This window comes from Siniperca chuatsi, linkage group LG3 (assembly GCF_020085105.1).
Source record: "Siniperca chuatsi isolate FFG_IHB_CAS linkage group LG3, ASM2008510v1, whole genome shotgun sequence".
Classification (NCBI taxonomy): Eukaryota; Metazoa; Chordata; class Actinopteri; order Centrarchiformes; family Sinipercidae; genus Siniperca; species Siniperca chuatsi.
Window position 1 is genome coordinate 4,243,230 of NC_058044.1, and position 26,230 is coordinate 4,269,459.

Consider the following 26,230-nt stretch of genomic DNA (forward strand, 5'->3'; position numbering starts at 1 on the left):
CTTACTAGCATTTTGCAGGGCCTTCAACCACATATAATGGTCTTCATCAATGTATCGAGTTTGGGCCCTTCTTTCACAAAACAACAACACTGTTACAAATGCCGAAGTCCATGTATTTAACATACATAAACTTTAACATTCACCTCCAAGTGAGTTTGGTCCCATGAAGACTGAGAGATTCAGTTGAAAGCCCAGACGAAAGCTAGTAGGTAGACCTTGAGTCCAGATTATTTTGCCATGTTAGTAATCACAATTAATGCAGCTCTGACTGAGATAAAGCAACACATCTTTCATACCTCAAAGCATTTTTTAAAACTCTTGAGCGCACGTGAAGTGAATCAGAAACACACAAGTAAATATGACATTTTACTGGACCTTTGCAGACGTCATGTGACCTCATGTGATCTCACCACAGTTTGTCTTCTGTCTATCTGTTGATGAGTCACAGGGAGAGCACTTTAGTTTGGAACTACATACTTCTATGTGTGTGTTTAAGTTTGTATTTGTTTATGTTTCTGTATCCTTGGGGGTGTGTGTGTGTGTGTGTGTGTGTGTGTGTGTGTGTGTGTGATGTGTTTGGTGAATAGGCCAAAGGAGGAGCAGATGATGCAGTGTTCACCACAGACTTGCTTCTTTTTCCATGAAATGATTTAGCTAATGAGAGAGAGACAGAGAGACAACCACACCCTTTTGAATGGTAAAGCTATTGTTGTAGTTTGTAGTAATGGAAAAAAAATGACCTTTTGGTTTGTGTGTGCTATGCACATTCTGTATTTTTGTTATTTCTATATAGCTTTTAATATTTTATTTTAAATTAGTTATCATAGCTGTTGTTTTTCATTCATTAATTTCTTAACCTTTATTTATTCAGGTAGGTTTCACTGAGAGCAATGTTCTGCTCTCTTTTCTTTTCTTTAATTTTCTTACACACTCACACAATTACTCATATTCACATCTGGAGGCCTACCAGTATAACCACAGGCTGATCTGCTTGCCACTGAGCAGCTACACTGGTTCAGTGAGCTTATTTTTTTTTTCCATAGCTCTTGTGTAGGCATTTAAAGACAGTAATTAATGACCATATAAATAACAGGTATATTCGCTCTTATATGTAATAAGAAGAGTTTGACTTTGGGGTGGGCGGTTGATACAATCCTCTAATACTATATGTAATACAACTAAATATTAATATAATTGTGATATTAATTTTCTGGTAATCAACTGAGAAATTGTTAATAAATAAAATAACCATATGGAAGTGTATTTTTATGGCTAATCCAGCAAATTAATTACCTGACAAACAAAAGTACTTCATCACATTAATACAAAAATAATATGTCTGAAATATGACCCATGGATATATTAAATATTTTCTTAATTGATTCAGCAATTTTATGGAGCCTTTATTTTAGACAGGACAGGGTTTGCTACAGTGTTTTATAGCGAAGGGCCTTAAAGAAAGACATAAAAAATGCATTTGTATGCACTTTTATAAAAATATACCAAGGGGGCACAAGCCAGTGTCTTGTGCCAGTCCCAAATCTGGATAAATGCAGAGGGTTGTGTCAGGAAGGGCATCCGACGTAAAACACATGCCAAATTAAAAATGCGAATCGTGTGAGTGAAGAGGATGCAGAGGAAGAGGGTTAGATGGAGGCACATGATTCGCTGTGGCGACCCCTGAAAGGGAACAGCCGAAAGGAAAAGAAGATTAACCGTGGTGGACGTTTTTTCTGTAAAAGCTCTCAGAGAGTGTCTCTGAGTCTTTAATGTCACAGTTGCAAGCGGGCAGTCACAGCCTTCAACAAAGTATCAGACTGAGAGCGCACTTCCTCTCTCAGGCAATTATTTATCCAGTATGTGCTGTGGCCACCGTGAGTGACTGTAACTCATCGTCTCTCGTCAGACAGTCTGCAGCTGCCCTCTGATACATAGAGTACTGTCCTTGCTGATATGCTCCAAAACAGCCTTGCATACCTGCTTAATGAGTACATTGTGGTAATATGCTTGAACATCAGGTCACTTAAGGTTAAGGCTGTATTTCTAAAAACTCAGTCACATATGTAAGGACATCAACTTATGCAACAGAAGAACATCAGCTCAAAGAAAGGATGGTTATGCCATCAAACAGTACTTTTCCACTGCAGACAGAGTAAAAATTGCATTTTCCAATACAATTCCTCACTTTGAGTACTCAAATGCTCACAAAATCTGTGAAAATACATAAAAAATATAATGAATGATTAATATGCACTCATAAAAATGTCTATCAAAAACTGGACTTGCTATAATGAACTGAAATTGTAATATTGCTAAACGCTGTTTTGTGCTAAATATATCAGAGCATGCTCTAATGAAATACATCAATGGTTACACATTGTCATCCAAATCATCTTCATCGTGGTAAGGTGGGATCCAATCTGGAACCGGGGGCGGGGGCAAGCCTAGTAGTGGGATTTCATAGGTCTCATCACATCTGATTGTTTCATAGCCATTATCAGAGTCAGCGGTGGGGAGTTTTATGTACTCATCCATCACATTGCCCACCCAGAGAAGGAGCATAGCTCTTACACAGGTCAATAACATAGTACAGAAACAAATAGTCAGCCCTAGTATGATTAAAACAGGAACCAATATTTGGAACAGCATAGCTCCCCATGGACCAAATACAGCCACTGCATGCCACCGGTCCCAGCAGATGGTGATGGTGCGAAGTGCTGTGCTTAGTTGTCTAGATGTATTAGCTGAGTGATATTATCATGTGGATCAGGCAAAAGAACTGCTGAACTGAAGCTGAAATTTAGGGCAGCACACATTCCCATTTTGTGTTTTAGCAGAACTTCCCTATGATTTCTTGCAGCTTTGTTTAAGCCTGTTAAAGCTTTGGTGTTGTTTGTCATATATTTATACAGGCTGTAAGTAATGTTGTCAATGTGGTCAGCTAAGAAGGCTATGCTGTACCAAGGACATATTCCTATTCCCCATTTTTCTCCCAAGCTGATGCAATAATGGAAAGCGTCAAGGTTGTCAAATTGTGCCATTTTGTCTTTTAGCTCGATGGTGGAGAGATGATTCAGAATTGGTTATGTTTGCTAGTGGAATAAAAGACATAGGTGTGGTGAGTTTAGCAAGGTACCAACACCCTAATTTGGTGGTAAGAAACCATAAGCTTGTTTCCCCACATACCCAATGATAACCTCGCAGTCCTCCTATGCCTGCTGTGGTGTTCATTACAGGAACTCGGGACAAAACACAATCATTATCAACACATGGCATGGATACATTCACAGTCAAACAGGTAGATTGATTTGTTTATTTGAGTGTCCTGCACCTTATAGTACCCAGCCCGTATGGGCTTACAAGACACTGGACAACAACAACCAGGATGGCCACATGACCAGTCACAACATACAGTTCTACAACCGCCTGTAAAAATGTATAAAACTCTGAAAAGGTGGCAAAAAAGAAATCTCCAGGCACATTATGACATCTTTAAAGAGAGACTTTGCATTTATAACTTTGAACTGAGAAATGCAAGGCAGTCTTTCTCCTCTGACAACACCGCCGTAAACAATAATGCACGTCTTTTTTGCTTCTGTTGACAGGCAGACAAACCCTCCTGTATCATGCAATGAATTTGCCTCCTTCTTCACTGACAAAATTCAGAAAATTAGACAAGTTGTCAGTTCCTCCATATCAAGTAAAGGGAGGGACTGTATTGTCCTTGTGTCTACTTTAAACCAGTTCAGTTAGCGTGACACAATTTAAACAAATCAGCTATGAAATCTTGGAAGAAATTGTGCAACATCTGAAATCCTCTTCCTGCTGCCTTGATATTCTACCTACAGCCTTGTTCAAAAATGTTTTTAACTGCATGGCATCAGATCTTCTGCAAATAGTCAACACTTTTCTTATCTCAGGCTATTTCCCACTGGCCCGAAAACTGCAGTTATTAAGCCACTTGAGCCACACAAAGAATAATATGCACCACATATCTGCAACAAACTGCCAGAAAACCTGAGATCTGCTCCAACTCACAGTTCTTTTAAAACAAGGCTTAAAACCTTTCTGTTTGCCACTGCATTTTATTAAGTTAAACTAGGGCTATTTATTCATATCTTGCGCTGCACTATAGCTGCACTGTAATTTTTATTCTGTTTGATTTGTCTTCTTGTATTTTAGCTTATTCTTATCTTGTCTTTTTATATGACCTTGTGTTTCTTTTATATATTTTCTTTCTCTTATGTGAAGCACTTCGAATTGCCTTGTTGTTGAAAGGTCTTTCACTCCCATGTTGCATTTTGAGTAATCTGTTAAAAGTATAGATCTAGTCCTGAATTCTCTGTTTTCCTCAAACTTATTCTCTTCTTTTGCTCTGCACACAAACAGAAAGTTAAAACACTGATGTTGAGAGAAAGAGGTGTGTGTGTTGATATGGGTTTGTGTTTAAAAAAGGGGAGGAAACTGTCAAGGCCACACAATCCGGCAGCCTTGAGAACCAGATTTCACTGCATGTGGCTTTCATATCAAACAGTAACAAGAGGTTTGTTTACACAGCGCTCATGCTTGACTATTGCTCCCTCCCCAAAAACATTTTTGTAATAAGCAGCGGACACAAGCCTTTTTACTGTAATGTCAGATGCAGTATGCAGTATGCAGTATATGGCAGTACTTAGGAAAACTTTGCAAGTCTGTTGACATTTTGTCGATTATGCATAAGCTCACATGCAAATAGCTTTGTGCTGCATGTGAAAACCTGGTAAGTACTTTTTTGTTGTCTTTCATAGTTGTTGTGAAAGTTTCCATGGTGTTTAATCTGCTGAGTAAATATTATGAACCTAAGATCAATGAAAACCGGTAAGACTTCACTAAATCATGTCATCACAGAGGTGTCTTTCAGTCATTCTTTAAAAAGTCATCCTCTGACAGCAGCAGTTGCTATCTAAATCTGGCAACAGATTAAAACCAAAAAGTTTTGGATTTTTTCCCTGGTGGGTTCTGTTGATGGCTGTGGACTGGTCTGTATTCAAATCAAAACAATATGTCATGGTAATTGTGCTCAGAAATACTTGTGTGCTTGTGTGTATAAATGTGTGCGACTGCTGGGAAGCAATATAAGTTAGACTTCCAGTGAAACTAACAATTATTCCTCCAGGAAAGTTGAATGAGCATGCGTGCTGGTTCCCAGTAGGTGATGTCCTTTACATTCACAGACTGAACGCAAAGTGAACAGACGTGGCACTATTGCATACAGATGTGGGTTTGCTGTAGGTGGCGCAAACTGAGGTGACTGAGACTCAAAATGTTTTAACTTGACCAGAAAATGTTTGCTTATCCCAAAGCTGCATGGCAGGATTCATGAAGGTACAGAGGCAAAAGTAAAATGGAGAGGGTCTGGAGGAAAATTACAGAAACAACTTGTCAAGACAGAATGAACAATCCACTGGACTGAAATTGTAGACTTGAAGATGTTTCATCTCTCATCCAAGAGGCTTTTTTTAGTACTGCTGACTAGTGGAGAGTCCCAGGTATTTAAATCTCACGGAGTTGTTTACACCATGATGTTACATGAGAGTCTGTTTTGATGTAAAGGCCAGACGGCAGTCGATAATTTTGTCTACCTGAGTGAATGAGAATAATCTATTGGAAGTTTTAAGATGAGTCAGAGTCTGAGGCTTCAAACACACACATACACTCACAGTCGGTGCAAAAACACTCCAGTTTTCAAATTCATGTGAATAACGCAAGGCCAAAGATTCACCTCGTGTTCAGTTTGAAAGCACCTACAGTCCACCTATTCCCACCTGGGAGCTGAAACCTAAGAGTTTAGAGCTTCTCTATGCCCATGGCACTAGGGATGAATACTGGGAATTGAGATCCTGGTATTTCCTGTGAATTCGCTCCATAATCTGCACTTGTTTCCTGAGAAAAATACCTGTGGGAACCCGTGACTTTGTGGCATGTGTTGTCTTTGTCATGGAATTTCCTATGTTGCATGTGTAATATTCCATTTTGTAAGTTATTTCCCCTAGGCCTTACAGAGTCTCCTGAAGTCTTCTTCACCAGTCGACCAGCTCACTACAATTTTCCATCACAGTGTTTGCAAACTGCTGTTGTAGCTAAAACCAAGGCCTTCTCCAAACCTCCAAAGTGTTGTAGCTAAAGTCCAACTTTGAAATGCCGCTGTTACACTAATATAAATTTTAGCACTTGCAGTTTCTTCCAATCATTTTTAATGCTAAAATAGCAGCCTACTGTGCAGCTGTGTAGTGGAATATTTTTAGAATAAGAAATGAATGAAGTGAAGTGAATGAAGCAGAGTGCAAACTCTATCTGTAAATGAAAACTATGCAGGTAGTTCAACTCTCTTAATCAAATCAGAGTGCAGAGTGGCAGAGAGAACAGGTGTGACATCGAGTGCATAGATAGCACTAACATTAAAACTAAGCTTAAACCACCTACATACCATACCTGAATGGATGCTGCCACTCAACAATAGTCTGAATGAAGTGTTTCAGCAATTCAAATTGTAATAATAATACAGTAATAATAATAATAGCCTGTGAATGATGATGATAGTAATGATGATACAAAAAGAAACAATAAGCCAGTGTGGTTATCAGGCTTACTCCATGCAGAAATGACCTCAGGTCAGGACTATAAAAATGGTCGTACACTCCCATGTAACCACACAGATGTATTAAAAACTGATAATGTTAAGGTACCTCAAAGATAGTATACGCTGTTATACTACCACATAAGCTAAAAACATCGGAACATAATAACACATAGTAACAAATAATAGTACACATCAGCACATAATACCGTCAGACAATTTGAATAACCACCATTTTCTGATTAATTAAATGAGGGTCTGCTTAAAATCAAACTCAATTTATGGTAAGAATTCTGGGATTTCTGGGAAAAAGATGGTATATTCCCTGGGAGTAATCATTTTAAAACCAGGGGAAAACCTTCAGTACTACTTGATTCACTTACACAGGTGTTTTCACTTAATTACCTGATAAGACCTCTTCTCAGGACTGTGTGGGTGTGTGCAGTTTGAATCTGTTGCTGCATTAATGGCAGCTGTGCTCAAGAGCACAATGCATACTGTAAAACAGCTGGTGGAGTATTCTATAGGCTGTCATCATGTACGTGATTTTATGTGGGGAATGAGTTTCAGTTTCAAACCTATAATTTGGCATGGGCTAAATGTGGATGGTTATCCAAAACAAGCATGTTATTCTCTCACAAACATCATCCCTCCTTCCCTCTCTGGTTATTCCTCTTTTTCATCTGCCTTTGGTCTTGCTGTGAGTCAGGTGGTGTTGTGGCTCTTAATGCCAAACAGATTCAGTTTTAGCCATTCAAAAAGTTTCTGAACAGACGGTCTATTCCTGGACAGAATTTTCTCCCCTCGCCTTTCATCTGTCGACATTTGTGTTTGAGAGAAAGGTACTTTTTATCTGTCCTTTATCCAGAACATGCAATCTGTTTCTCTGTATGAGCAGTTTTATTTCATAAAAACAATGCAACCTGTAGCCTGCTGATGAAAGCTTTTATACTTGTTGCACTCAACATGTGGTAGGCTACATGGTTCTAATGGTTTAATTTGTCTCAAGGCTGGATCTTTAAGGCCAGTACTGACATTTATATTTGAGAGATAAAAAATCTGATAAGTTAAACATTTTGATAAGGATCCCTTAAATAATTCTGACCAAGATATGTACTGAGCTGGACATTTTACAGTTAAAGAATAAACTTGTCAGTGTTCTATGTTAGACAAACTATGTAATGGTGAGAATGGTGAAAAACTACCAGCTGTTGTGTCTCTTGCTGGTTCTGGTGTGAATGCGTGGTAACTGATCTGCTTCAGAAAAGTGAGTGCTCATCAGCTGAGTGAAAATTTACTACCATCCAAGTTCCGATAACCTAGCTGGGTTTAACCAAAGGCTGGTTGGTAAATGTGTCACATCTTGAGAATAGAATTAACCTCAGTGGGATAACATGGTTCAGTTGAAATTAAAACACGATGAGAGAGTGAAATATTTCTCTGTGGAATATTTCTAGAATGCTTCCGGGTACCTGAGCACTATTTCTGTCCAGAGGCCCTGTCCAGATATTTCTGGCATGGTGACCTCTTAGTGTGGTATGAGGGGAAGGACATGCCTGCCTGGGGCAACATTAACATGCACTAAAACATTTCTCAATTCATTTACCCACAGAAGTTTCACTAACAAAGAAGTTTCACTGGTTTCCAAGATCATGACTAATACATCATGAATAATCAGATTGCTTTGATGAAACTGCTTTGTTACTTGTTAACATTTCAAAGTTACATTTATAGTTTGCAACTTAAATTGTTTTTTTTTTTGGCTAATTAGGCTAATCACTGACAACACATAAAAGAAACAGTGAAAACATGCCAAATTTTGGATTCAGATCTTTTAATTGATTCCTCATTGATGACTCTCAAACTTCAATGAATATAAAAATCTTGTGACGTGCAAGATGTAACATTTTCTAATTTTAGCGATGATTCTACTTTTGTTTGACATAAAAGAAATCAGATAAAATGTGTCAAAAAAAAACAGACAAAGAAATATAAACAACCAGTTTGTGCTGCCAAAAAATGACAGCATGCATTAGGTGAAAAAAACATTTCCTAAGCAACAAACTTCACTTTCTTTGTGTTAATTGTGTTGCTAACGGACACTCAGGCTACCCACTCATATTTATTTTAAATCACAATAATATGTCAATTCATCACATCTTGCTGCCAAGTGATGTCAGGTAAGCATGTGGCAGGCTATGAGCTAAACATAGTTAGCATGTTGACCAAACAATAAAATAACTTGTTAAGTGGTTTAATTCACTTACCATCTAATCTTCTAACGGTAATATATACGAAACAGATTGATGTGACTATTGGCAGAATAGAGCAGTTTAAAAAAAAAAAAGCCAAAAAAACTAATTTTTCATTTGCATGTTTTTCAATTTAAATAAAGGGTGAACTATACATTGGTGCATTTATTGTCCCTTTAAGTTCATAGAGCAGTATCTTTGTTACCTCAAGGACAAACTGATTTGTGTCGATTTATGTCAAAGTGTTGTGCAGATTATCCTGAATTTTGCATTTGTGTGTCATCATAGTACATGTTATTTTACTGCCTTTATTTGGAAGAGACCTTTACTTGTTCAAACAGACCACATCCCTGGGTAATATTTGTATAACGGCCATTATTTGACTAAGTAGGCTATTATTTGAATATAATATAATATTTTTTTGTTCAATGATGTGCCTCCTGCTGTATTAGCTAAACTACTACACATAAAAATAAAGCTTCACACTCATTCTTTTTCCTCCTCATCCAATCACAAGCTGCCATGAAATCACCTGTGGAGTTTTGCATTGGAAATGTGTCAGTCAGGCACTGGAAGTCAACACACACACAGACACACACACAATTAACAATATATACAGTATAGTGTGTTTGTGTGTGTGTGTGTGTGTGTGTGTGTGTGTGTGTGTGTGTTTGTCTAGATGGGCCAGGTGAGGAGGAGATGGAGGTTCAGGATGGAGCTCCTGACCCAACAGACAGAAGAAAAGACCAAGGCCCATCACAGGTAGACTGAAAGATGACTATACTATATAAAATATGGATCAGTTTGTACTCAGTTATAGAAAATACTATACTGGACTTAAAAATAAGTGGATTACTAGTAAAACACATGCACTAAAGGTACAATAAAAACATAGATCACAGCTATCTCATCTACAGGCACATACTTTTACATTTCATATGTCTCATGAAGCTGAATCCAGTGCTTCAGTGCCTTGAGATGCAGTATCACTAAGATTAGTATCACCACTAGATTCTGGCTTTATTGGGATCCATTCAATAGGTGCCAACTTTTCTCCAGGTATGCAAAGTATATTTGTCCAAAAGCTATTTTCTCTCTCTCAGAATTATTGCTGCACTTAATAAACTACAGCAATCATTCTGATGGTTAATCATTTTGTGTTTAGGTCTTTTAAGAAGCGACTCCAAGCTCTTCTGAAAGAAATGTGCATCTGTCAGTTACTTGAATATTGTGTGTGTGTGTGTGTGTGTGTGTGTGTGTGTGTGTGTGTTACTATGTCTTGAGCAGGCGATGCTGAACAGTGAAGAGGGTTTGGATGATGAGGAGAGAACAAGAAGGAGAGCAGAGAGGAGGAGAGCTAAAAGGAAAGTGAGTAAAAAGAATTCAGTCTGACTGACATGACAATACGCTTCAAGGCTCATAAGCTGCAACCACCAAAAATGATAAAATATCATACAGGTACAGCACAGGTACAAATGGATTCATACCAAAACATTAAAAATAAAAAATTTATCAGGTCATACAGAGCCTTTTAATCAGACTAACTTTTTCCAAGGTTAATTTCTAGCTGAAGTGTACAGTATGTTATGTCATCTAAGGACAGGGCTATCTGATGTTAATGTGTTGTAGTCTTCGTCTGGGAGCGATTTGTGTCTTTTTATACTTTAGAAATGTCTAAAGTTACATCTTCACCATGAATCATACAGAACAAACTACAATGTATGCAACAATTTAGTAAAATGACATACAATGACACTATCCCCACATCATCTGCTTCACTATTGTCTGCTTCTATTTTAACATGCTTGACATCCACTGTAAATTATCAACCAAGTCACAAAATGGAAATGTAAGGATAAACATATGTTGTCCATGTTGCAGCTCATGTCTTCAGTGGTTATGATTCCTCTACTAACTGAAATTAATGTGTCTCCTACATTCCACACATCACCTGTTACCACACCCTTACTTACTCATGTCACCTGTTGCCCCACCTGTCTTCACACCTTTTTAACAGCTGTTAACATTTTACCACACCCTCTTCATAACTGTTCCCACACTTGTTTCCTCGCTTTTATGACACACTTGACTGCACATCTGCTTTTACACCTGTGTCCATACATGTCTCTGTGCCATCCCACGGCCACCATGTCCATGCTCTCCTTTCAGAGGCAGAAAGAACGGAAGAAACTGGAGAGAGAGGAGAGGATGGAGGATGCTTCAGAACAGGTGACAACATAAAAGCCTAAACGTAATCTGTCATCTGCTGTTATTTCTCTATTTCTTTAATCTACAAAGCCTTGCAGAGTCTGTATGTTGCCATATTTTCATACAATCATTTTTCTGTCCATATGTATTCAGGCATTCATGTGAATATGCACACATAGACCTGGATACATTCATAAACCATTCATTACCATAAATTAAATAATGCATTGCACTGCAAATTTCAGAAAAATTAAATGTGAATTCAGTGCAGGTTTCCATTAACTAGCTTTTACAGTAGAATAAATAAAAGCACAATCGAGGTCTATTCAAAAGTAAGGAGTGGGAGTAGGAGTGCATGACTTCTTCTGGGTAATTTTTTTTAAATAATGCTTTTAACTTTTAACAGGAAGAGGAAGTGGCTGGAGCAGTGTCAGAGAGTGACAGTGAGGAGGAATTGAAAGAGGAGAAGGAATGGACCGCTGTTCGTCCCAAAAACAAATGCAGCCCTGAATCAGTCCCTACCCTTGTCACGTCAGAGGACAAGAGCAACTGCCAGCTGCCCCACAGGACCTCGGAGGAGGTGGGTTGTTGGTGCTCCCTTGGGAGCAGAACCTGGGGCTCTGGGCCAGAGTTGTGTTGGGTGCTTGGACCCCAGTATACTTGCGATGCAAGTCTAGTTTTCCTTGGTCTAGTCCAGAGTGGAAAAGTTCACTTTTTAATTTTTGTTAGTTATTTTGTTTATATCCAGACTGTCAAGTTATAAGCAGACTGGGGCTTATAAACAAAAATCACATGGTCTCGCAAGTTTTGTAAAACTGTAAAATGTCATCTTGTAACTTCAACTAAACATTTAAATGCATTGCTCCAAACATGCTGGGTATGAACACACCCTTACTTAGCACCGTGAAAAGAGCACTGTAATGCAGCAAATATACATTGTAAGTACAGGTTTCAGTCTCCTTTGGAAGTGCCACGTATTTCGAATGATGTCAGTCCTTGTTGCAAGGAGTCTGTCTGAAATGTTTAAAGTGTTTCAAGGCAACAGTGACTTACCATGATGGTAGGGTGGTCTGGTGGTTAAAGAGGTCAAATATCTCCTCAGCCACATGTGCAGTGTCCTTGAGTAAGACCAACCTGCACTCTGACCTCTCAGAGATCATGTTTGTACAGATATTGCTATCTGTATTAAGTTGCTACTTGACACACACACACACACACACACGCACACACACACACGATTCAGTCCTCAAAAAACAACTAGTTGGAAACCGTTAAGTTGAAAGTATAAGCAAGCCATGGTGATGTGTGGAGAAAGCAGAGTCCACATCACTGGACTGTTACTTGCCGGCTAGAACTGAGGGATTTGTGCAGAAGAACAGTGAAACGTCTTCTGTTGAATCTGCAGTCCGGTGTTTTGGATTCAGCTTCCCCCAGAGATGATACCACCTGCATAATTGAGATGGACCTTCAAAAACAATCCATGTTTATGTACTTGATTAACATTTAAATCAGCATTTGGTCAGAGCTGGTGTCTTTCTTCAAACTTTCAAACTATGGTTATCACATTTTGTCAGCCTATTGTATTAAGTGTTTTGTGTTACTTCCTGGTGTTTCAGGAGCCAGAGTGGGATGTCAGTAGTGCATTTGTGGCCAAAGCTGCCAGCCACATCAAACTCAAAACCCTGAAGAACAGAGCAACACAGATCTCCAGAGAGAACAAGGAGAATGAGACCAGGAGCAGCCAGGTATGGCTGGCCCATCTACATTTCCTGGTTTTAAAATCTGACCCAATTGAATTTATAATTGAATAGCCCTGGCATACACTATAGTAACAAAACTTTGTTTTAATTGCAGGTGGAGAACACAGAAGACATGAAGAGGAGGGGGGAGTCTCTTACAGGTTAATCATCTATTTGCGGTCTTACAGAGATACACCTTGTGCCCTTTTAATAACTCTAGTACACAAGATACACATCATTACGTTGTTTAAGTAAATTCAGTTTGTCAGATTCCAAATTTTGTGCAACTTTCACATTTCATTCATCCTCTTTTTTTCATGCTAATTTCAGCCTTTAATCATAATTAGTAGAATTATCTAATATTAAATAAAATGTCAAGTTATTGCATTGAATTACCATTAGATATTAATGCAATAACTTGACATTTTATTTAATATGTTGTGTTGAGTCAAAATTAAGATGAAGTATGAGGGATAGAGAGTTTATACAACTTTGACTTGGATAAAAAACAGAATAACATATTTTATAACTTACATTTAATAACATTGCTGCTAATGCTTCAAAGTTGTTAAAGGGCGGTTAATTTTCTCACATTCCATGAAGATAGGTTTATATGACAAATATTGAGGTGTACTGCATATCTCTGTTTTGCTCAAAGCTGTAAAAAAAATATTCCTGAAAGATTTAACAGTAGTGTTCCTATTAAAAAATGATGTCTTGGTTACTAAAAATATTTCACAGAACACTCACTGTCAACTGATTTCCTCGGTAGGAAGAAGTATGTGTGATATAACGCATGTGCATAGTGCAAAGTGAGAGGGAATGCATTATGTCAATGAAAGTTCTCATAAGTTTAATAGTGCAAATGTGTTTGTACATTCTCCAGTGCAGGGCATTCAGATGTTCGGGCAAGGCCAGTACAGCCAGGCAGTGGACATGTTTACAGAAGCCATCTACTGTGACCCCAAGGACCACAGGTGAGCTGAAACGTGAACTCTGACCCCCAACTCAACCCCACTAACCCTGTTCTCTGTTGATCGTACCACCATCATTTTCCTCTGTCTCCTTCACATTCACTTTGGTTTAAATAAATATCTTCGTCTATGTGACTCACTCTTGTCTCTCAGGTTCTATGGAAATCGATCTTACTGTTATTGGTGTCTGGAGCAGTACTCCTCTGCCCTAACAGACGCTCAGAGGTCCATTCAGCTGGCTCCTGATTGGCCGAAAGGATACTTCCGTAAGGGGTGTGCTCTGATGGGGTTAAAGGTCAGCAGCTGCTGTACAACAGACTAATATATCCCAACAAAAAAGTAATAATTCTGTGATTTAATATTTGGAACATAAGTGTATGCTGCCTGCTTGTAAAAGGTGATAGGAACAATTCAAGCTGCAGCACTATAATCATTTAAACTACCTCCAATCCTTCATCAAGTAGTGTAATGTCATGTGTTTTGATTTTGTGCTCTAACATTTCTAGCTGGTTACGTGTTTGTGTGTGTGTGTGTGTGTGTGTGTGTGTGTGTGTGCGTGCGTGCATTCCAGCGGTACAGCGAGGCAGAGAAGGCCATTGAGCAGGTGTTGAAGTTGGATCAGCACTGTAAAGAAGCATCCAGTAAACTCTTTACTTGTCGGGTCCTGCAGCTCATGGTGAGGAGGACAAGTGACTAGAAGGCTCGACTTCCTCCGAGGCTGCCATCAAGTTTATAGGAATTCAAGTTAACTGAAGCCTGCACATAAAACCAGAAGCTAAAATCAGTTAATTTCAACGCTTACTTTTTTTTGTATATATGGTTATTTTGTGGGGTTGATTCAGCCACAGGTTAACGCAACCAGTGCTTGGTATGTTGCAGGGGAGTTGATTTCTTTTCACATCTCAGAATCTCAGACATGTTCATATTCTATCAGTTAGAGCTGAGTGTTGTCCTTGTCCTTGATTTAGTGTCTTGCTTCAGGGCATTTTGAAAAGAGATGTATTTATACATGAGGTAACTTTAATTTACTTGCCTTTTTTCAATTTCATTTTGTTACTGTAGGATTTGGGTTTTGACGAAGAGCAGAGTAAACTGCTGCTGGAGAAGTTCACCACCGTTCAGGCGGTCCTCACCTCACCCGAGGCCAAAAGTGAGAGCCATCTGCAGTACCACTTCTGTCCACACTGGGGCAGCATTTCTCTGTTACAGTCATATCAGATATCAATAGCAGAAACATGCTGCTACTACTGTCAGTACAGAATGACAGCAAGACATACGTGTAAAGAGACATTATTAAATACATGGACAGTACATTATTAAGTTAATACTATATTATCAACAGCACACTACGGACAGTACTATGAAGTTACCAGAGAAATATGTCTTTTGCACAGTGAGATATAATCAGTATATTGGATATAAAGACATATGAAGGTCAGAATAGCAATCTGTAGTCTTTATACTAAAGTAGACATGCAGTAATGTCCTATGAGTAAACAGGCAAACATTTTCCATACATAGTAAATGGTAGATGGTTTTAAAGTGTGTTAAAAGCATGTGTGGCACCATGATGAAGATCCAGTGGGGGATAAGCTGTTTGCAAATTGAGTGTATTGATATTATGTTACAGTTAGTGTAGCTAGCCCGAGAAAGATATGTAATTTACAGCAGGCCACAGTGGTTAACCATTTTAAATACATCTCATTGATGCTCTGTTTTTATTTTTTTGTCATTACATCACATCTACTTCCTGTCTCCTCTTACTTCCAGCAATGAAGCAGACATCTCAGCAGGACCAGAGTGGGTAGGTTGTATGGCTATGAGCAATACACATAATCACACCAATCACTTCAAATTTTCAGGAATACAGAATATGTTTTGGGGGCGTGAATGTTTCGTATAATCTACAATACGATCATTTCAAACTTGAAGCCAACCAATCATCTGTTTTTCCATAGAAATATATACAGCATCTACTATCTTTCAGTATAGAATACACAGTGTCCACTGTGGGCAATAAAGAATTATAACGTAAATCTACACAAATGTAAAAATGACTTTTGGTGGTTTGTCTAATAGTATCTGTAAATAATCAAATAATGGACAAATAATCAGTCTCTCACATTATCCACTGCGGTGATCTTTTACCTTACTTTGTCTCTTCCTGTTCACATTCTTCACTTTTTTCTTCTCCTCTTTTCTCCCACTGTCTTCCCTTTTCTATCTTCTAGGAGCTGTCGCTCTCTGTGGGTTGGGAACATTACATTGGAAGTTACAGAGAAAGACCTCTGGGATCTCTTCAAAATGTAAAAACACTATGTGTCCGTGTATGTGTGTGAGGACAAATTGTAGCTGTAACGAGTATTTTTAGATGAGGGTTATGAATTCAGTTTTTAGGGATAGTAAACAGCAATTGAAGGCAGTCAAATGAAGCCCACCCAGTTATTCCAGTACAACTACAATAACAAGATGGATTTGACATACCCTTGTTTGATGAAGGGTAATGAAAAGCACCAACTGTATTAGCAGCAGATATGATTTGAGTGTGGTTACATCTATATTGGGTAAACAGCGTAAGAATTGTAGAAGTCATTGTACTTCTGCACAGTTTAAAATTGGGGGTATGATGTACCAAAAGTACACCGCTGTTCACCTATAATTGGTAATGAACACTGTCAAACACCCTTTAAGCTGAAAGTTAGCACTTTAACCTCAGTTATCGTTCGGTTTCAAAAGAGATGTTTTAAAATGTCATGTCATATAATCAACACTATTGCAGATTATGATACATAATGTGCAATACATAATGATAAGAACAGTATTTAAGACACCTGCATCTGCATGAACCATCACAGGTAGGTAAACTGCACTAATAAAGACACACATGGTGGAGACTAGAATTGTGAAGATGAGACACATGGTCGTGTTACAGTGTAATGAGAAATACTGGAATCACCTAAAACCACCATGACATTTTCCATTGTTATATATCAGCAAAAATATCAATATTTTGTTTTACAAAGTAGTAAAAGTGGTAGTAGTTGTAGTTACAGTAGTAATTACAAAGGTATGTAGGCAAGAAATACTGGTAGCTTTGGTATAGTTACAGAAGTAGTGAAAGTAGTACTTGTAGTAGTTGTAGTAGTAGTAGCAGAAGTAACATTGGTGCTACTAGTTGAAGTGGTATCATTACTAGCAGTAGTGGAAGGGTTGGTATACTACTGTAATTATAATAATCACAGTATGAAGTGTCAGCGCTAGATATGAAGAACAGCCAGCATCACTTTGCCTGCAGATGTTACCACACTGCTGTAGGTTAGAGGCTCTGTGTTTCCATGGTTACAGGTTTGGTGAGATAGAGAGCATCAGAGTTCTCCATGAGCGTTTCTGTGCCTTCGTCAACTTCAAGAATGCCAACATGGCTGCCAAAGCCCTGGAGAAGCTGCAGGTGAGTAATAGGTAGGCTCAATTTTCAGGTGAACAAACTTGACTCGATGTATTGTCAGAGTCGAATATGTTAACATGCAGTTTTGAGTTGCAACAGCAAGCCATCATCCTGTTCTTGCTCCTCTTTAGACATTGTGTAAAGTTTTATCAACTGTGCTGTTTCCTCCTGTCCAGGGAGTGGAGCTGGGGAGCAGCAAACTGGTGATGAGGTACCCAGACCGTTGGATCCAGCGGACCCTGCCCTCCACACAAAGGACCAACACCAGCCTCGGCTCCAACGCTGCAGGAACACAGCAGAGCTTAGCTGCCATAGGGTACCGAGCAACTTACTCCTAACATGTATCTGTGTGGTGTTGTGCTATTTTCTTTGCAAAAATGTCCCCACTCTGCAGGTGTAAACCCTAAACTGCTTTAAATAAAAGTTGAAAAACAGTTGATGTTCCTAAATAAAATAAATGCTGCTTTTCTCCCTGTTGTGCATTTGCACTATGTAGTGTTCTTTATATTCAAAGTCAAATGAAACCGTTCACTCCTAGCAAATCTCGTTATGCTGGTGACTCAAATTAAAAGTAAAGACTTTCCAAAAGAGAGAAAATCCCAGTTCCTTATTGCTTATTAAGGCTCAGATCCAGTTGTTCAACAACTTCCAGCTACACTAATCAGTGATTTGAAAACATACCACAATCACAGTATAATCCTTAAAGAGAGAATATGTATGTCTGTAGGTCATTTGAGACCACATTAAAGGGAGATCTCAAAGTGAACAAAGAGCCCAGTGGAATTTTCTGTGATTACTGACAGAAAATAATCTTGTGTACTTTATTTCCTCCTACGCAATATTAGCATCCCATTATTTTGCATTTTTCTATGAATATGATCTTCTCAGGATCTTCTCCTCTGGTTCTGTCCATGCAGGTCCAGACGTTGTGTACCTATAGATGGAGACGTTTGCTTCTACTGGCGGACCACAGGCTGTTTCTATGGCGACAAGTGCCGCTTCAAACACATACCAGACCAACAAGGTCGAGACAAGAAACCATGACAACCCTAACTATGTCCCCTTCCCTCCCAACCCCAGCACCAAGGCACACTAAAGAAGGATTTACAAAGAAAAAGGAGAACAGGAACAAGGACAGTGAGCAGAGTTTAGGACCGAGGACGAGAAGATGGTCTGCCTGAGAACACTGACAGCTGAATGTGTGTGTGAGAAAGAGATAGTCAGATATGGTATGTATGTGATAGCCAAAGTTAGGGGTTGGGACTCTGACATGATGAGGAATTTTACAGCATCCAGAGCCCAACCTCAGAGAGATGCTTAAAGAATAAATTCATGTGATACCGCAAACCTTCTAATGTAAGGAGGTCCTCCATGGAATTTCACTTATTTGAAACGTCACTGAGGAGTCTCTTGGCTCCATTTGGATCCTATAAAAACCCTGATGAACTCCTGGTTTCTGCATGGATTTACTTGGACAAATTCGTTTGGTTAAACCATATTGGAAACACTACCAAAACCCAGTTCTGTGACGATCTTTGTCTCTTTAACACCGCTGTTGAATTGCTTTAAAGTCAAGAGTTATTTTCATATCTTTAAAACGAGATGAAACATTTGAAATATGTACTGTACATATTTGCACAAAACAATAAATCAATGAAATCCACATTAAAATGTTTTCGGGTTCACTCAACACACAATCAGTGATCAGAGTCTTTCAAAACCTGCAAAAAATATTCACACATATTAACTAATGTGAAGTCACATACTAATTTGCTAATGTGCAACGATCATATGTTGCACACTAACTTATCTAGAACATTTTGGTCAAAGTAGTCATTTTCCAAGACTTTCCTATCAGGAAGATACTGCTAACTGCTGGCTCTGTGAGGCTCTACTAAATGCTAATGCTTCAGTATATAGTGCTAAATGCTAACCCAGCTGCTAACTATACCTGGTACAAGAAGTATGAAGACTCACCACCCCTTACTTCAAACATGAAGAGGACGTCGTAAATCCTCAGGTAAGTTTTACTCATTCACCAACACACATGCCCATTTGCAGATTTTACCATAGCCACAATCATCCAGTTTGACAGCTAAGCGCAGCTTACTGTGGCTTCTTGCACCACATACCATTGTCAACAGGTCAACATTAATCAACACTCGCATTGATTGAATACAAAAGTGATTAAAAAACCAAGAGTCATTATTTAGAATGCGTCTCTGAATATGTCTCTAATCGACCAAAACATCTTAAAATTCCCTAAATAATTGTCTGTGTTTCTGTTAGATGACTGCTTCAAAATCAGCGAGGAGGGTCCAACTGCGGACTTCACGCCTGGGAACCCCAAAGATACTGTATATACATGTGTATCTATATCTATGGGGTGACCCCAGGTCTGCGAGCCAATGGGAAGACAGTAGGGTCCCCATAAGCGAGATGCGTCTCTTTCTTTAGGGTGAGATTTGTCACATCTGTTAGCCATCTTTTAAAAAAGTTATGTTATTTTGCCAGATTTGAAAACGGTCATGTTCCTCCGCTCAAGACTTTAGGTAGAGTTAACGTAATGTTTTTTTTTGTCAGGTAAAAAAATAGCTAAATATTCTTTCTTGTTAGGTGTGAAAATTATGTAACAAAATACAACCTGGTTGATGTTACAACATTTATGTGAGCACTATATGTGATACAGATTGTAATATAATATATCCTCTTGAACAAAACTGAAAACATAAAGTGTCAGTGTTTAATTTTGGTGAATTATGTGTGCCTAAACTCATACTGCCTTCTCAATATATACATAAAATATCGAAACTAAAAAAACATTTTCCAGTATTTTTAACTCCTTCCTGCTCAGGATAAAAAGGTAACAGTATGGTTACTTCATTGACAAACACAAAATCACCATTTACAACACTTTAACAGCACATAAGCTGACAAACATTTAATGCTAGCATTAAGTTGTAGTGATGTGCGAGTCATAAGTGAATTATTCGAAACGAACAACTCTTTTTACTGACTCGGAAGTCCTCGTCTCCACTAACTCGTTCACTGACTCACCCCTCCTACCTGCTACTCGCTAGTGCAAACTGTGAAGACGAGGCAAGACCACGTGTCGCTCGCACTATTGTACAACTCGTACAATAAATGAGATTTACAAAGAATTACAATATATTAACTAACCATTCACCGAAAAGTGAACTTATGGCCTCTGCCATTTCTGAAAACATCAGCAAACACATCACAACTCGTGAACTCTGAGCTTTCAGAAAATTTCCACTTACGAGGCTGTGAATACCATAAGGGGGGCGTTCATATGGACCGTTCTCGTGAACATGGGAAACACGACCCCATTTGAAGGCAGCAACTATCATTCTATTCTGTCTTTTTTTTATTTGTTCATGGGTCGTGCAAATTGGCTGTCATACAGACACAGAAACAGGAAATGTGTTTTTTGGAGAAATAAAACAAGCCATTTTGTGTGCTACGGTATTTCTTTTGTTTAGTTATCTTTTTTGTTTGCTATTCTATTAATGTTTTCACACTTGACCACAGACAGGAAATAAACCAAGCAAAACAGACAGCCTCGAATGTACCACATCCTTCTTAGAATTACGATTATGACGTTCATCCTGTTCAGTTAAACTGCACTGCAGCTCACAGGTTCAATGCATTCCTGATCATTGACTGTACCTTCATGATGTTACATATTGTGAATCTGAATGTGGTTTCTAACGTGTTTGTAATGCTCCTGTGTTACAGTGGTACAAAGCAGGAATGGGTTGACTTACATTTCTGCTCAGATCTGTACAGTGAGAGGATCAACAGTGGACATACGCTGCATCTATAGACAGCCATCCACAGTAAAACGACGTTCTGTCACAGTTGAGAAAATATTATGGTTTACTGAAATGCAGTTTAAAGGACTTGTGGATCTGAGGACAGACTCAGTGTATGCAGGTCATTTGAAGTATTACTGCGATAACACGACCTGCACTTTAGGAATCACCTGAGTGAGAGAGAGAGCGACGCAGAGTACAAGTTCACATTCAAACAAAGCAGGAGATTCACCAGTTTACCTGGTGTAACAATTTTTATTTAATATAGTGATAATTATTGTGTATTTGCATGTTCATGAATGCTAACAGTTTAGCCTTAACTTTTCTGTTCCTACTTCAAAGATCCAGATCTCCAGCTGCAGGTGAGAAGATGGTATTCTACCCGGGCTGAGCTGTTTTGTCACAGCAGCTGTCATCTACCTGAATGTCCTTCCTTCATCTGGCACAAGAATGGACAGCAAATTGAGGCGGAGACATCTTCTTCATATCCAGACTACTTTGATCCTGCAGAGACAGCTATTCCCCTGCTGTAAAAAAATATGAGGATTTCCCCTCGCCTTCAGTGTGTGAGTTTCCTCTACAGTCTTTCACTAGCATAACAACTTCTGGGGGAGCTTTTAACCTATACTCTACTATTACTGCATGTATATTTACTGAATTAAAAAAGTTTTTTTTCTCCATTGCTTACACACATTTTGTAAAAAAAAACAAAACAAAAAAGCTCAAGTTGCCATCTGCATTAACACACTTCCCAAGCTACACATCCACGACACTAAACTAAACGAAAATTAAGCGCTAGTATGAATACAGTAAACATGTCTTCCAAAAACTTTAGATTCTCACAATCAAACAACACTGCCTTATCTATTCACACACCACCAAAATAGTATTCTGCGGTCAAACCATTCTCACATCTTCTTTCTGAAACATGGCAGCTCATGCTCTAAGCACAGCACTGAACACAAACTGGCAAAGGGAAAGGCATGTCAGCAGCAGCTCTTGTGTTCCACTTAATAAACCAAGTGGAACACAAAAGCTGCTATATCAATCACTGAATAGTTCTATGCAAATGTAGTTCCCCTTTTGCTGCATTGTACAGCAGAATACCACATTAACCCTACATCATTGTAGGGTTAATGCGGTGTTGGTATGCTGACAGTTTGAGCAACTATAGTTATTGAACTATATTCCCAAAGAAAACGTGTAAATAATTGATGACCACTGTGTTAAGAAAAGCGATGCATTGTGTTTAGGATTTAGCAAATCAGCATTATAGATATATTAGTGTAGTTTAGTTGGTTTTAGAGTTAGAAAAGTCTAATCTTCAATGACTTGAGTGTGACTTCTGTTTAATGTTACTGCATTTAATGTTACTACATCGTTTGTGCCAACCATATTGAGTATATCAGTTTTCTGTAAAAAGTCTTTCTTTCACAACATGGGAGTGTTTACATTCTGTAAAATATAGTAATGCTATAATTCTTAGTTCACAAATTGGCAATACAGTACAGTTCCCAATTTCATACATATATGAACAACTCAAATTTTAGTGTCCAACTGCAGTACTTTACAGTATTCAAAAGTAATCACTGAGCACTATCTTGACATGTGGGTACTATTATTAGGAGAGTTAATTTAGTTCTTAGTACTGTATGTCTGAAGTCAGAGGGAAGTGAAAGAAACTCAAGTTTGGCTAGACTTTCAGCCTTGCATCCCGTATCGACAAACTGAACACATGGTCAACCACTTTGCCATGGTCTTGGTCCTCCTCTTGCTTGCCCCACTCTACCACTTACTCTTCTGGCTCCACTTCCTTTTGATAGGTTGGCATCAGTTGTTCTCTGAAACAGGAGAGCTAACCTTTGGCTATCATTGATAATTGAAGAGCAACATGTTTTTGTTCATGTGAGGAGTCAATGGTAGACTTGAGTTTAACATTCTGAACTGCAGTGTTTGCATGATCATGAGATTCTGTCAATAAAGACTATCAAATGTAGTTGTAAAAAGTGGAGTGAATAACTGCAAAATTAATAAAAAATAAGAAAATGTTTTGCACAATTGGTACACAATAAAGCAAATCAGTTTCAGGTTTTGATAAATCAACATTGTGGTTCAGTCCTGAACGTAGTCATCAGTGGCAGAATCCTTCACAGCCTGAGGCCCGTAGTGAAGACTCCCAGTATGCAGGTCGTGTTAAGGTCCTTGAGACAGAGGGAGGACGCTCCACTCTGAGAATCACTGACCTGAGAGAGAGCGACTCAGCTGAGTATCGCTTCAAATTAAAACATGGAGCTCTGCAGTGCCAGCATGCAGCTAGGTATGGTGGATAATTTCACCCAGAAAGAAATTTAAATTAGAAAATGGAAAACTAAAAAGTGACAAAGGTAAATCATTTGTTTAGTCTACTACTGTAATGATGTGTAATTGGCACAGAGTGCAGAAAACACAAGTGTAGTGGAGTTTTCAAAATTTTGACTACAATCTGATCTGCTAGATATCTAAAACAGTAAAATGTAGTGACTGCAACAAAAAAGTTAAACAGGACCGGCAGATCTAACAACAGGATCTGGAGAAAACACAGGATGTACAGAAAGGAAAAAGTGTAGAAAATGACAAATTATTAAAGGCTTATTATTGGCTGTGAGTCATCACCAGCAAGAGTCTAAGAGGCAGACATTGAGTCCCTGAGACAGTTCCAGAACCAGCCCTCTGGACAGGGAGTGTAATGTCTACTAGGAGTGATCAGGCCATAATTAAATGTTAAAAACTAAAAGAACATGTTATTTCTGGAAGAAATCATGTAGAAGTTATGAACTATTAACAGTTAAAATGTTCTATGATTGTCTCTTCTTTAAGTTAATTTATGTTCATATCTTCACCTCCAGATGCTCCACAATTTTGTGAGTCCCTCGGGTGAAATCATGGAGGACAGTTGATCACGGGGCTGACACATAGAGACAGAACAGACACCATTCACGCTCTCATTCACACCTACAGGCAATTTAGAGTCACCAATTAACCTACGTGTCTTTGGACTGTGGGGAGGAAACCCACGCAGGCACGGGGAGAACATGCAAACTCCACAGAGAGACCCCAGACCTCAAAACAACATAGCATCATGTGGAAATGTGATAAGTGTGTTAACAGTGTAAAGTCTGAACTCTTCAACGTTATCACAAGGACAGCTAAGCACAGGAGCCAATCACTAACCACTGCTGCACCTGTGGTGCAGTGCTTTTGACTCCTGATGTCAACATCCAACATCATGTATCCTTGAGGCCTAACTCACATGTTGAATAATTTCCTTACTCATAAAACGTTTGCAGTTCTTTAAAATATTTTAAATCCTACATGGTTTACATACATATTTGCTAATTTGCAGTCTTCTTCTTCCATTCCTTTGTTTACACATTGCTGTGTCTCTCGGTGCGTTACCGCCACCAAATATCGATCAGTGGAAATGTGAGAACAGCAGCAGGAGTGTGTAATGCCTCACCAGTGTGTTGACGCATTATTGTTCGTCCTCTCCCTGCATGGTACAAACAAAACGGGGACCCACTCATAAAACATAAACTACATTTTTTATGTTTGAAGTGGACAGCTAAACTATGAACTAAGAAGGCAAATATAAAAGAATACATATTAATAGACACACATAACCTCCTATACAGCCAGCAAGAAAACTTTTATCCCAAACATATTCATCAAACTCACTGGAGTGTACTAGCAGACAAACTAAACGAGCCAATATACCAGCTAACCACTCAAAGTAGCTGATTGGCTCCTGACATGCTTGTATACATGCTGTCCAATGAAACTGAAGGGGGCCTGCTGTGCCTGAACTCTATGTGAACTGCAAGCCTTCTTAACAACAACTATTGAATGGATTGCCATGATGAGGAATTTTACACCATGAAACGTTTTACAGACATTTGTGGTCCCTACATGCTGACTTTTAGTGCCATCATCAAGACAAAACTTTTATTTGTCCATTATTTTTGTTTATTACCAAACACCTGCAGTGATGCATGCAGTGAAATATCTCAACATCTATTAGATGGCTTGCCATGAACATTTTTACAGACATTTATGCTCCCAAGAGGATGAATACTAATGTGTTTGATGAGGTTCTCATTTGTGGTTTTAAGTTTAATGCTTCAACAACAATTTGGCACATAGACACATGTTTCCCTCGGGATGAATCAGAATAACTTTGGTGATCCCCTGACTTTTAATTTCATTGGTTATACACTTGGCTTTACTTTGTGTTTACTGCTAATTACCAAATGTTAGAATATTAACAGTAAATTAAGATGGTGAACATGGTAAACAATATACTTGCTTAACCACAACATGTTAGCATAGTCATTATGAAATAAAGTATTTCTGATTCTGATGAGCATATTAGCATGCTGATGTTAGCATTTAGCTGCTGTGCCTAAGTACAGCCTGACAGAGCCATTTTTATACACATTTTTATTAGATTGGCTTCCTGTTAGACTGGCTTCCTGTTCTATGATTGTTTTGCATAGCAATGCTTTGTCATGTGAACAGCAGATAGTATGTTTCTGTCGTAGCATATTTTTGATCTCCTCATCTCAGAGGCAGAGCAGCCGGAGGACATCAGAGGAAAACCTGTTCAAAATTTCTCGTTCTGTGAATGACTGATCCTAAAACAATCCTACTCACACTCAAGATAACAAAATGGTTTTTTAATCATTGTTCATTGGAAATGTGATAGCTTGGTCCGTGTATCATCGGATAATCCCTACTTCATTTGTAATTAAAAACGAAAAACACGTAATTCTGTTTTGTTTTAATTTGTGTTTATTCAATACAATTCATTCAGTATATGAAAATGACATGTTCCAGATAGTATGTCATTATGAAAGTTGTTGTAAATATACATCAGAGTATGTAGCCTAATATAAAAATGATAAATTATTTTGAAAATCACAGTAATCCTCTGTTATAGAGTTCTCTTTTAACTTAGACTGCTATAATATTGTTTACATTAATAAAGTAACAAAAAAATGTTTTGTTCACTGTCTCTTTATACAGCCATAGGCTGTCGTCAAGTAAAATGTTCACGCATGTGAAGTACAAATCGTACAGTAATAAGTACGCGCACGGGCAGCACGGATCGGGCACTGACAAGTG

At 38.5% G+C, this 26,230-nt stretch overlaps 1 protein-coding gene and 1 long non-coding RNA gene across 7 annotated transcripts in view; both read left to right on the forward strand.

The window, feature by feature from the left end:
* Nucleotides 1-18,897, forward strand: part of LOC122873893 (hsp70-Hsp90 organizing protein 1-like) — a 32,525-nt gene extending 13,628 nt beyond the window's left edge. For 2 of the 5 annotated variants that reach the window (XM_044191199.1, XM_044191201.1), the window contains exons 2-16: nt 9,548-9,630; nt 10,156-10,236; nt 11,038-11,097; nt 11,483-11,656; nt 12,693-12,821; nt 12,931-12,976; nt 13,702-13,792; nt 13,943-14,084; nt 14,361-14,465; nt 14,852-14,939; nt 15,560-15,593; nt 16,021-16,095; nt 17,135-17,237; nt 17,411-17,550; nt 18,152-18,897. In XM_044191199.1, coding sequence (XP_044047134.1) covers nt 9,548-9,630; nt 10,156-10,236; nt 11,038-11,097; nt 11,483-11,656; nt 12,693-12,821; nt 12,931-12,976; nt 13,702-13,792; nt 13,943-14,084; nt 14,361-14,465; nt 14,852-14,939; nt 15,560-15,593; nt 16,021-16,095; nt 17,135-17,237; nt 17,411-17,550; nt 18,152-18,278 — 1,478 coding nt within the window. In that variant the 3' untranslated portion in view covers nt 18,279-18,897. Of the gene's footprint in view, nt 1-587; nt 698-9,547; nt 9,631-10,155; nt 10,237-11,037; nt 11,098-11,482; nt 11,657-12,692; nt 12,822-12,930; nt 12,977-13,701; nt 13,793-13,942; nt 14,085-14,360; nt 14,466-14,851; nt 14,940-15,559; nt 15,594-16,020; nt 16,096-17,134; nt 17,249-17,410; nt 17,551-18,151 lie in introns of all 5 variants that reach the window. The other 3 variants (XM_044191200.1, XR_006377532.1, XM_044191202.1) reach the window with 3 other exon arrangements.
* Nucleotides 18,898-19,107: 210 nt separating this feature from the next.
* LOC122873375 lies at nt 19,108-24,067 on the forward strand. Of its 2 annotated transcripts, XR_006377427.1 has the most exons (3): nt 19,108-19,692; nt 21,413-21,636; nt 23,956-24,067. It is a non-coding gene; the product is annotated as an uncharacterized LOC122873375 (long non-coding RNA). The 2 variants fall into 2 exon arrangements; XR_006377428.1 differs by lacking the exon at nt 19,108-19,692 and having other exon boundaries at nt 20,956-21,636.
* Nucleotides 24,068-26,230: the final 2,163 nt, after the last annotated feature.